General features: G+C 32.7%; 1 protein-coding gene across 1 annotated transcript; it reads left to right on the forward strand.

The window, feature by feature from the left end:
• The first annotated feature begins 578 nt into the window (after window positions 1-578).
• LOC134236212 (T-complex protein 1 subunit gamma-like) lies at window positions 579-12,112 on the forward strand. Its single transcript, XM_062718372.1, has 17 exons — window positions 579-711; window positions 794-855; window positions 1,062-1,112; window positions 2,151-2,213; window positions 7,513-7,609; window positions 7,933-8,053; window positions 8,285-8,365; window positions 8,532-8,637; window positions 8,915-8,997; window positions 9,117-9,183; window positions 9,572-9,606; window positions 9,759-9,938; window positions 10,198-10,296; window positions 10,488-10,674; window positions 11,209-11,349; window positions 11,520-11,651; window positions 11,777-12,112. Exons 1-17 carry the CDS (start codon window positions 678-680, stop codon window positions 11,903-11,905), a joined length of 1,668 nt encoding a protein of 555 aa, XP_062574356.1. The 5' UTR covers window positions 579-677; the 3' UTR covers window positions 11,906-12,112.
• Window positions 12,113-12,766: the final 654 nt, after the last annotated feature.

Raw genomic sequence — 12,766 nt, forward strand, 5'->3', positions numbered from 1 at the left:
AGAAAAGACTAGCTACCTCCTGGGGCCCGTTTTACGAAAGAACTTACAACTAAGACAAAAATTTATTCTGCATATTACTTTCATATTTGCAATGAATGGAAAATAGTTTTAAACTTTTTAAAAGTAATGTAAAAAGATATTTTCATCTTAATAAACTCAATCATTAATTTTGAAATAAAATTACAATTAAATAAATATTTTGGTCTTGGTCGTAAGTTCTTTTGTAAAACGACCCCATGTCCTTGGGTTGCCTAGCTGAAGTTTATTTTTCTTGAACTAAGAAAGCTGAAAACCTAGGATCCACTCCTGAAGTCTGCTGTCGTAAATCGTCTTGCCAGCGTTTGGGGAATATGGGTGATTTGATTCAATTACACTTTTAATGAATCCATCGCTGTGGAAAACCGGACAGGATTTCTCGGCATGCATTCATCTTTTTTTGGGGGGGATAACGTTAATGTTTTTAAAAATTATTCATGAAAAATCAGTGTAATATTTTTTTCTATCTAGTTGCATTTCGTACAAAAAGGTGCATTGTCAAAACAGAAAACTTCAATGAATCTCAAACATTTTTACTACAAAAACGGCATATTGTTGGTAATTGTACTCGGGTTCGAGGTACGTAAACAGTTGGTCATAGGTGGCGTCGTCTAATAAACTTCCTGTAAATAGCAAAAAGCATGATCGGGGGATCCAGTCCAATCATTGTTCTGAGTAAGTTTTTTCTACCTCGCTTACTTTTTCTGTGTATGACTAATCTAAATATTTGTTAAAATATATTTTTTCTTTTCTTCAGACCAGAACACAAAGCGCGAATCTGGTCGCAAAGTCCAGATAGGGAATATTGCAGCAGGCAAGGTAGGAAAACATGTTTTCACATGGTCGTCGCCATGGTGGAATATTCCAGATCTATGAATTTTTTTTTATTAAACAAATATGAAGATTATTGTATATTGATTGCTTCAATTTGCATAAAATTACTTTTTAGAAATCTTATTTCTGTTCAATATTTGTACAAATTCATAAATTAAAATATAGTTGAGAAAATTCGGTCTATATTGCAGGCAATTGCAGACATAATAAGAACATGTCTTGGACCAAGATCAATGTTGAAGGTATGTTTTAAGCTTTTGTTCATTGAATATTTAAGAAAATTAAATAAAATTTATGCATGATGCCATCAATGAAGCTGACATTCTTTCAGTTGTCAGGTATTTTCAATCTCATGATAAATTGTACAAATTGTGCTTGTTGTGTGTTTGTAATAACAAAAATGGAAGACAAAATGGAGAAATAATTTATTCAAATATGACAAAGTTTATAACTGAGTTGAATTTTAATTTTTGTTTTTATTTTGAATATTCAAATGCACTGAAAACCATTATGCAGGGCATATTTTGATTACCACAAGTAAGTTTTCATGTAAAACACATAAGAATTGTACTTCATAACAGCCCCAAGATCCCCTGTATTCCAACACTGCAATACAAGGGAACTCTTAGACTTGTCAAAAATTTTTAAATCACTGTTAGACATTTGGTCTGACAAAGTCAGATGTTCTGTCGGATCAGTCAAAGTTTTGTCACACCAGATACATAAACCTTATTTTGACGCTGAGAGAGTAATATGATTAACATCACCAAAATGCCATGGATTAACTTCAACAGCCTTCAATCTTACAAACTTACTTCCTTTGGATAGAAAGTCTTTAATAAAAGATATGAATTACACGTTTTATGACTTTGCTATAACAAACTTAATTGGCTATCAATCATCAACACATCGCATATGTGGCCATTTTTTCAGTGTTAGTAAGCTTCAGCTGGCATCCTGATTCCGACCTTTATTTAATTTGCATTAGGCTCAATTTTTTTCAAGCAGTCATCTGGACGGACGATTTCTTCAAAATTATCAGTCCAGACAAATTTTTACTATCCTTGCCGACAGGACCGATGGATTTAGACAAGTCTTCACTCCTCAGTTCAGAAAAAAAGGCTTCCTATTTTAAAAATTTTAAATGAAAGCAAGTTTTGAAAATAATTTGCTACTAAAAGTTAACCCCAAAAAAACCCAAAAACATGGAATGCATGTACATGTTTTATGGAATTTATTGTCAAGTTCATAAAGAATTTATTTTTTCTACTTTAAAATAGATGCTTATGGATCCTATGGGAGGAATAGTGATGACAAATGATGGAAATGCTATTCTTAGAGAGGTAGGTTTATTTAACGATGTTCGATCCTGATATTTAAAGTCTTAAACTTTTTTTGCCAAGTATATTTTTAGTTTCTACAAACATAGCTTAATTAAAATTCAAATCAAAATATGGGGGTCAATACACTTCTTTTTGCGCTACAGTACATTCAATATGACCTTTTTTGCACTGAAATTTGTGTCTTAATTAAAAATTAAATTTTTGATGTTTTCCCTCCAATATTTTTATCCGATTAAAGCATGAAACAAAATGAACTCTAAGTTTGTTTTAAAAAAAGACACTTAAAAATTGTGACTAAGAAAAGTTTCAATTTGCTTTGCACAATCAATTATTTGACCTTTCTGCACTAATAAAAAGTGATTTTTCTGGCATTGAAAATTTAATAAGCAAGAAAATTATTTTAAAGTCTTAAACTTTTTCTGATTTTAAGCAAATAGGTCAAATTTATCTTGAATATTTAGAAAAGAATATCAAAAGTGGGGGTATATGATGTAAGTTTTTAGATATTACTAAAAAAGTGTTTTCCCAGATTTTCAGAATATATTTACTATATTTGTCACACTTTGTTGATAGAATTCATAAGAAATAATTTAATAGATATTTCAGAACCAGCATAACACATTTCACTGCAAAAAACAGCTTTGTGTGCAACCAGGATGGAAAAATAGGAATCCAAAACTAGGAGACTTATTGTTCACAGAACAATAAGAGGTCTTTCCACCTTTTGAATTTCAATTTCATTTAATATTTATCTATTTAAAATTAAATTTCATTAAAAAGAAACCAGGAATGGCTTAAAAGAAGAAAAAAAAAATGAAAATGAAATTTTTTTTTTTAGGTGACCTTGACCTTTGACCTTCAAGTCAAATTCAAGGTCAAAGGTCAAGGGTCACATTGTAATTAACCCCATGTCTCTATGACTTATAGTTTTCAAGTTATAAGGTTTAATATTAAGCACAAAAGCATTTAAGGGCAGTAACTCATTCAAGGAGTCACCAGATCCTTTTGCACTTGAACGTAAAAGTTTTGCCTAAATTCCCATAAGACATTAGAGAAGGTTTCGTGTCTTTGCGGTTTACGGTTTTGGAGCAATAGCAATAAAAATGTTTTTCGTACAAGGGACAATAATTTTTAATAGGGTCAATCTTAAGGGACGAGAATAAAATCTAAGACAGTTTTAAAAGTACATATTAATGATGCATAGACATTATGCATATGTTGAAAGACAAAAGAGATATAAAAAGAGCTAAATTTCTCAGTTTTGGAATGACCTTGACCTTTGACCTTTACATGAATTTTATGCTCAAAGGTCAATGAATCTTATGCAGTTGGTCCCATGTCACTATCACTTCTCGTTTTGAAAATTTTTAATTATTTCTAAAATTCAAAAAGTTTCAGGGGCAATAACTCATTGAAGAAGTCACCGAAGACTTTCGCAATGAATAGATTCCAGAATCCTCTCAATTAGTCGAAGACTTTAGTGAAGGTTTCATATTTGTACGGTTTATGGTTTCGCAGTAGTAGCGATAACAAGGTTTTCCGCACAAAGGGCGATAACTTTTAATAGGGTCAATGTTACGGAATACGAATTGAATCTTTAAGATAGTTTTAAGAGTACATATTAATGATGCTCAGACAGTTTGTATATGTTAAGAGACAAAAAAGATATAAAAAGAAATTAATTTCTCAATTTTGGAATGACCTTGACCTTTGACCTTTACATGAATTTCAAGCTCAAAGCTCAATGAATCTTATGCAGTTGGTCCCATGTCTCTATCACTTCTCGTTTTGAAAATTTTTAAGTATTTGTAAAATTCAAAAAGTTTCAGGGGCAATAACTCATTGAAGGAGTCACCGGATACTTTCGCAATGAATAGATTCCAGAGTCCTCTCAATTAGTCGAAGACTTTAGTGAAGGTTTCATATTTGTACGGTTTATGGTTTCGCAGTAGTAGCGATAACAAGGTTTTCCGCACAAAGGGCGATAACTTTTAATAGGGTCAATGTTACGGAATACGAATTGAATCTTTAAGATAGTTTTAAGAGTACATATTAATGATGCTCAGACAGTTTGTATATGTTAAGAGACAAAAAAGATATAAAAAGAAATTAATTTCTCAATTTTGGAATGACCTTGACCTTTGACCTTTACATGAATTTCAAGCTCAAAGCTCAATGAATCTTATGCAGTTGGTCCCATGTCTCTATCACTTCTCGTTTTGAAAATTTTTAAGTATTTGTAAAATTCAAAAAGTTTCAGGGGCAATAACTCATTGAAGGAGTCACCGGATACTTTCGCAATGAATAGATTCCAGAGTCCTCTCAATGAGTCGAAGAATTTAGTGAAGGTTTCATATTTCTACGGTTTACGGTTTCGAAGGAGTAGCGATAACAAGCATTTCTTGCGAAAGGGGCAATAACTTTTAATAGGGTCAATCTTACGGAATATGAATTGAATCTTTCAAATAGTTTTAAGAGTACATATTAATGATGCTAAGACAGTTTGTATATGTTAAGAGACAAAAAAGATATAAAAAGAGCTTAATTTCTCAATTTTGGAATGACCTTGACCTTTGACCTTTACATGAATTTTAAGCTCAAAGCTCAATGAATCTTATGCAGTTGGTCCCATGTCTCTATCACTTCTCGTTTCAAAAATTTTTAATTATTTGTAAAATTGAAAAAGTTTCAGGGGCAATAACTCATTGAAGGAGTCACCGAATACTTTCGCAATGAATAGATTCCAGAGTCCTCTCAATGAGTCGAAGACTTTAGTGAAGGTTTCATATTTCTACGGTTTACGGTTTCAAAGGAGTAGCGATAACAAGCATTTCTTGCGAAAGGGGCAATAACTTTTAATAGGGTCAATCTTACGGAATATGAATTGAATCTTTCAAATAGTTTTAAGAGTACATATTAATGATGCTAAGACAGTTTGTATATGTTAAGAGACAAAAAAGATATAAAAAGAGCTTAATTTCTCAATTTTGGAATGACCTTGACCTTTGACCTTTACATGAATTTTAAGCTCAAAGCTCAATGAATCTTATGCAGTTGGTCCCATGTCTCTATCACTTCTCGTTTCAAAATTTTTTAATTATTTGTAAAATTGAAAAAGTTTCAGGGGCAATAACTCATTGAAGGAGTCACCGAATACTTTCGCAATGAATAGATCCCAGAGTCCTCTCAATGAGTCGAAGACTTTAGTGAAGGTTTCATATTTCTACGGTTTACGGTTTCAAAGGAGTAGCGATAACAAGCATTTCTTTCGAAAGGGGCAATAACTTCGAAAGCGGACATAGTTCATACGCGTTGGGTCAAATTTGTTCATAACTTTTAATGACCTTTACGATGAACAAAAAGTCTTTTCGATAAATGTCGAAACAAAAAATCAGCGGAAGAAGAATAATAATAATAATAATAACTAGGAGACTTACTGTTCACAGAACAATAAGAGGTCTTTCCACCTTCTTTGAATTTCAAATTTATTTTATATCTGACTCCTTGAAATTAAATTCCATGAAAAAGAAACCAAAATTGTCTTAATGGATAGAAAAAATAAAAATAAAAAAATTGAATGACCTTGACCTTTGACCTTGAAAAAATCTTCAAGGTCAAAGGTCAAGGGTTACAATGCAATTGACCCCATGCTTCTACGACTTATAGTTTTCAAGTTATAAGGTTTAATAGTAAGTACAAAGAAGTTAAAGGGCAATAACTCATATAATAGGTCATCAGATCCTTTTGCACTTATACAGTGAAGTTAGGCCTAAAGACCCTTAAGACATTAGTGAAGGTTTCGTGTCTCTACGATCTACGGTTTCGGAGGAGTAGCGATAACAAGGTTTTTAGCACAAGGGGCAATAACTTTTAAAGGGAATAATGTTAGGGGACAAGAATGAAATCTTTGAAACAGTTTTAAGAGTGCATATAAAAGATGCATAGACATTATGTATATGTTAAAAGACAAAAGAGATATAAAAAGAGCTAAATTTCTCATTTTTGGAATGACCTTGACCTTTGACCTTTACATGAATTTTAAGATCAAAGGTCAATGAATCTTATGCAGTTGGTCCCATGTCTCTACGACTTGTCGTTTTAAAAAATTTTAATTATTTGTAAAATTCAAAAAGTTTCAGGGGCAATAACTCATTGAAGGGGTCACCGAATACTTTCGCAATGAATAGATGAAGAATCCTCTCAATTAGTCAGAGACTTTAGTGAAGGTTTCATATCTCTACGGCTTATGGTTTTGGAGAAGTAGCGATAACAAGCATTTCTTGTGAAAGGGGCAATAACTTTGAAAGCGGTCAAGGTTCATTTACGCAGGGTCAACTGCAGTAATCTTTTATGGAGTACATTCTTATGGACTATAAATCTCATATTAAAGATGCTAATATAGATTGTGTATGTTAAAAGACAAAAAAGATATAAAAAATGCTTAATTTCTCATTTTTGGAATGACCTTGACCTTTGACATTTGCATAAACTTTTAGACCGAAGGTCAATGAATCTTATGCAGTTGGCACCATGCCTGTACGACTTCTTGTTTTCAAAATTTTTCATTATTTGTAAAATTCAAAAAGTTTCAGGGGCTATAACAGAAGGTGTCAATACCAATAGTAGTCTTTCCACGGTTTATGGGAAAGGTGGAAAGTCATAGTTCATATGCGTTGGGTCAAATATAACTTTTAATGACCTTTACGATGAACAAAAAATAAATGTCGAAACAAAAAATAGAAGTCTTTCCACAGAAAGGTGGAAAGACCTAATAATAAACAGAAGAAAATCAATAGGTCTTTCCACAGAAAGGTGGAAAGACCTAATTAACAGTACTGTTATAGTTCAAAATAGAAAAACTGATCATTTTCGTCTAAAAAACCTTCCGCCACAAAATATAGTCCCTAGCTTAATTCTACTTGAATGGAATTTAATCGCGGTTTTTTCACTGAATATAGTTAAATTTGCACTGTAGAATTCAAATTTAATGTTAGAACTTAAAAATGATGCAGAATTTTTTAAATAAAGGACCTGACCAAAATACGCTCAAAATCTCAGGATCGAACGTCCTTAAATGTTTGCATTTATGTGACAGTATTTAAAACTTATCCAAGATCCCTCTGATTTAGACCCTACCCCCTTTTATATTGTGATGTATGCTGGGAAAGTAAGATTGGATGCCATATACTAGTAAGAGGTGTTAGTATGCTTATCTCAAATATTTAACTTCCAAAATGCAAGAATTCAGTTAATGAGTAAAGATAATATAAATGACAAAATATTTAAAATTTTTCTTCAGATCAACGTCCAGCATCCAGCTGCCAAATCCATGATCGAGGTTGCTCGCACACAGGATGAGGAAGTGGGAGATGGAACAACATCCGTCATTATACTGGGTGTGTAGTTATATAAGAAAGAAACGTTATTATCTAGATACCCTCTTCAAGGACAGTAATTCAGCTAGTAATTTAAGAAGCAGCTCTGTGAGGAATATTTGGTTGATACATACAGATCTGTTTATAAAATAAGTATCACTTAATAGCAAATTTTAACAAAAACTTCTTAAATCTGAGGTGAACAAATTTTAAAAAGCAGTAAAAATAACAGTTGAATCTGATTGATGAATCAGTAATTGAAGATACAATCTTATCTTTATATTGCATTTCATATGATAGATTTATCTTTCATATTTTTAAATACCTCTGCTTACTTATTGTAGGAGGAGAGATGCTGTCAGTGGCTGAGCCTTTCTTACAACAACATATGCACCCCACAGTGATCATTAGTGCTTTTAGACAGGCCTTGGAAGATCTGGTCGAAATCCTCAGGGACAAAATCAGGTAAAAATTTGTATTCTTTTGACAGATTGAGATAAAACCAGGTTGAAAATTGTATTGTTTTGAAAATGTATATGAAATGTTCATGACACTTTAAAAAGTAAATCTAAGTTGGCTTACTTCCAAAAGATGACAAAGTTGTGTTCAACATATAAACATGTATAATATTTGCATCATCTTAAGTTTGGGCTATTGATTGGTTTCTTAACAACACCTGATTACTGTTTCTTGCAGTGTTCCAGTTGACATCACAAACAGAGATGAGATGATGAAGATCGTCAAAAGTTGTGTAGGAACAAAATTCATTAGCAAATGGTAGGTGGTTTGTAACAATTTTGATGAAGTAGATATTCAAATAACTTTTCAAAGATATGTCTTACTGTGCATACATGTACATGTGGATGTTACTGGTAAATCCTAGATAGCCAAGTTTGAAGTTAGCTATTTTGTGTTTCATTTAGTATTTTTGTATTTATTTTAGGGCTAATTTGGCTTGTGAGATTGCCCTGAAAGCTACATCTACTGTCCTTTTAGAAGAAAATGGAAGAAGAGAAATTGATATTAAAAGATATGCCAAAGTAGAAAAAGTAAGTGTTGTAGATTATCTTACCTTAAAGAAGAATAGTTAAATGAAGTAAACTATTTTTCATTATCCTTCACAACAAAACGGATCAGACTTTGATAGCAGGATGAACATGCTACTGTACATCTGTTTGAATACATTGGACTTTCAAATCTTTTAAAATCTCAATGGAAAAATACCTTCTTTTCATATGGTGTTGTGTTATAGAATATGCTAAAATGAACATGTCCATGGATTGAAACTTGACACCTTATCATAATAAATTAAATTTCTTTTTACAGATTCCTGGTGGTACAATAGAAGATTCCAAAGTCCTAACTGGAGTCATGCTTAATAAAGATATTGTTCACCCCAAAATGAAAAGGTTTGTCAAAATTAAAAGAATTTAAAGAAAGTAAATAATGACTACACAGATATAAATGTATAATAGAAAAAATACTCATATATTTTGGAAATGTTGAGTGAAAGATGATTATTTTGCAGGAGAATAGAAAACCCTAGAATATTATTGTTGGATTGTAACCTAGAGTACAAGAAAGGAGAGAGCCAGGTAATTAAAAGTGCTGCACTGATAACCAACTTCCTATTGTGTGCATTTAAAGTGCAATGAATGTAAAAAATTCTATCTCAAAGAATAGTTTAATTTGTTTGTTCATTTTGGGAAAATAGAGGACAACTATTACTTTAAATAATTTAATTAATTAATTTAAATTCAAAAATATTGAATTACATTTGAAATGAAAAAAAAAACAACAATTTCATGAAAGTAGTAGACTTAAAGAATAGTGGATTTTTGTACCACCTCCCTGCTTAATAAATGAATAGTAATTATGTTTTTTGGGGTGGGTGGGGGGATGAGCTTCATTATAGACGTACATGTAAATAGCTTTTACTCAAAATATAAATTTCTACCCAAAACACTGATTTCTTTTTTGCAGACTAACATTGAAATTACAAAAGAAGAAGACTTCTCGTAAGTATACAGTATTCCTGAATAAAGTTGTGAAATTCATGTACACATTTCTGTTACTTGAGATCAGATTCATGAATAATAATAGTTTCATATAAAAAAAAAAGTAGAAATTCCTAAGCTCTGGAATCTGGACATACAATTTTGTTTTTCAGTAAGATTTTGCAAATGGAGGAGGAATACGTTAAAAAGATCTGTGATGAAGTGATCGCCGTCAAACCAGACTTGGTCATTACAGAGAAGGGCGTGTCAGATCTGGCCCAGCATTTCCTGGTGAAGGCAGGCATTAGTTGTATCCGAAGAGTACGAAAGTCCGACAACAATAGGATAGCACGGTACTTAAAAGCTATGTCTGTAGAGACAAGTCTCCATAGCTTGATATCATTGTATTTACTTGAGCTTAAAAAAGACTGGGTAGATCATGAATTTTTATGCTGAAGTACCATTTTTCCTTCAGTTAAAAAATTTAAATGAATATCATTATGCAGGAAGTTGACCAGTGAAAGAAATTTTAAATCCAAAGCAGGTATGGAAAAGCTAGGGATAATAAAAAAGTCCATGTCAATTAAAGTGAATACTTTCTTGTGCTTTCAGTGCTTGTGGAGCAACCATTGTCAACAGAACCGACGAGATCAGAGAAGAAGATGTTGGAACAGAGTGTGGACTGTTTTACATTGAAAAGATTGGTGACGAGTAAGTTTAGTGTATATCAATCATTATGAAATGAAAAAAGGTCATTATAAAAGCACAAGAATTTTTAAAATGTGTATAAAGGTGATGGATATTTTCTAAACTTGATTCAAGATAATTAACTTATGCTTTTTGCTTGAATACACGGATGCCTTTTTTATTACAGAAATACAAATTTCTGTTTTTTTAATAAGGTATTTCACATATTTGGTGGAGTGTAAGAATCCCAAGGCCTGTACAATCCTGCTCCGTGGAGCCAGCAAGGATATTCTGATGGAAGTGGAGAGGAACCTACAGGATGCCATGAATGTGTGTAGGAATGTGATGCTGGAACCTTACCTTGTTCCTGGGGGTGGGGCAGCAGAAATGGCACTGTCTCAGGTAAGACGCATGTATAGAGCTACACGGACTGATATTTATTTCCAATGCAGCTTTTAACTACTTTGGAAATTACTTTTTGGTTTACAGACCTTTAAATTTTCCTTAAAAATGGTTTCATGATCTTATCTCAACTCTGTTCAGCACACTCACTGACTGGACTGAAAATAGTTCTTCATTCTGAAATCTCAGATATTAAAATTAATTTTACTCGAAATTGGAATACAGTTTTAATGCATTATGATTTTGAGAATAATTTGTTTCACAGTGACCTCCCTCGAAGCTTATGATTTGATTTTTTCATCTGTAATCAAGAATATTAAAGATTGCTATGTGTATGAAATTAAAATTGCACCCATAAATATTTAAATCATCTACTTAGAAGAAGTGTGCAAATGCTATTTTATGTTTGGGGGGCACATCCTCCATTTCTTTTTTTTTGGAGGGGGGTGGGGGGTTAACATCAAAATGTTTAGATATACCTGAATCAAGATCAGACCTTGGTAGACTTAATTTACTTATAAATCAATTTTTCAGGCTTTGAATGAGAAAGCCAAGAGTATTACTGGGGTACACCAGTGGCCCTACAGAGCCGTAAGTCGAGCCCTGGAGGTCATTCCTAAGACTCTAATTCAGAACTGTGGAGCCAGCACAATTAGAACTCTTACTGCCCTCAGAGTAAGTCAACATCTTTATTAGACTGGAATTTTTGTAGCAATTTTTCTGCTAAAAGGATTATTAAAAAGCTGCTGTTTCAAGACTTTGCTGAAAAAAAGAATTTAACTGATTAAGGTAGGAAATGAATTTCGATGTAGAATGATTGTAACTAATGATTTTCTTTCAACTAGGCTAAGCATGCCACTGCCAACAACACCAGCTGGGGTGTGGATGGAGAGACTGGTAAAGTGGTGGACATGAAGGATTATGGAATCTGGGAACCATTTGCAGTCAAAGTCCAAACCTATAAAACTGCTATAGAGGTAAAATAGAATATCTTTCTGTACATTTCCATCATTGTACTGTTTGATGGAGAATTTCAGCATTCCTTCAGGATTCTTATTCACACATAAACCTCGCTTTATTGGTTGCTTCTTTTTTCTTGCAGACTGCTGTATTACTTCTGAGAATTGATGACATTGTATCCGGAGTGAAGAAGCAGGGAGACATGGGTGGTGCCCCCGGAGGAGGTGCTCCTGCTGCCCCTCCAGAGGCCTCAGAGGGACCAGAGGCATAACCATACCTAATGATTAGATTCACTGTGCATTATGACAATGTGTTCACAGATCGCTGAAATCAGTCCCCTCATATTGAACAAATGTGAAGCTTGCTGTTTTATGTCAAGATTATGTTTTTGCCTATTTAGAGACATTTAATGTATATGTATTTTGTAATTCATATTTATCAAAAACTAAATTTTGAAGTAAAGTCCTACTTAAATCTATATTTGATTTTTTTTTCTGTTTTTGCAAAACTAGTTTGTGCATATGTTGAGGAAATTTTGAAATATATATAGAAAAAAGTGGTAGATTTGTTAACTTTATAAAGCACTGATGCCCATCTCTGGCAACTCACTTTCTCTAACGAAAAGTCAAGGTTAAGGGACCAAAAGTCTTTTTACTCAAGGAAATTCTGTCACAAGGAATATACCTGTGAAACATGACCAAATGCTCAAAAGTTATGGCCGATGTTCAAGTTTACCAAAAGTAGGTGAAACTCCATAATCAGAGGTTCTAAGATTTTCTGAACCCAAGGGAAGCTCTTGTCCTAAGAAATATACCTGTGAAAAATAAAAGTCTCGGCTCCAATTCAAAAAGAAAGTTGCCAATTATTTTAAGAAGTTTTAAGTTTGGTAAAATTTTGAAAAAGTGGGTTAAAGTCCAAGGTCAGATGTGATGTTACCCAATGAAAGAGCTTGTCACAAGGAATACTCATGTAAAGTATGCAAGCCATAGCTCACAAAATAAGGTAAAGAAATTTTTTTTTTCTGGATGAACTCGGACAGACAACCAGGGATAGACAGGACAATTGTAAAATATAAATTAATACCCCCAAATCTTTGATAATGGGTCATAAAGATCACAGTCACTTTTTGGGA

The sequence above is a fragment of the Saccostrea cucullata genome, unplaced genomic scaffold (genome assembly GCF_032062105.1).
Source record: "Saccostrea cucullata isolate Sc308-1 unplaced genomic scaffold, CSIRO_AGI_Scuc_v1 ctg172, whole genome shotgun sequence".
In the NCBI taxonomy this organism is placed as follows: domain Eukaryota; kingdom Metazoa; phylum Mollusca; class Bivalvia; order Ostreida; family Ostreidae; genus Saccostrea; species Saccostrea cuccullata.

Bases quoted from the DNA above. Each gene is read 5' to 3' on its own strand.
- LOC134236212 (XM_062718372.1), top strand. From the start codon at position 678: ATGATCGGGGGATCCAGTCCAATCATTGTTCTGA. The intron at 856-1,061 runs GTAGGAAAACAT...TCTATATTGCAG, and splicing joins GGAATATTGCAGCAGGCAAG to GCAATTGCAGACATAATAAG. The intron at 8,366-8,531 runs GTAGGTGGTTTG...TATTTATTTTAG, and splicing joins ACAAAATTCATTAGCAAATG to GGCTAATTTGGCTTGTGAGA.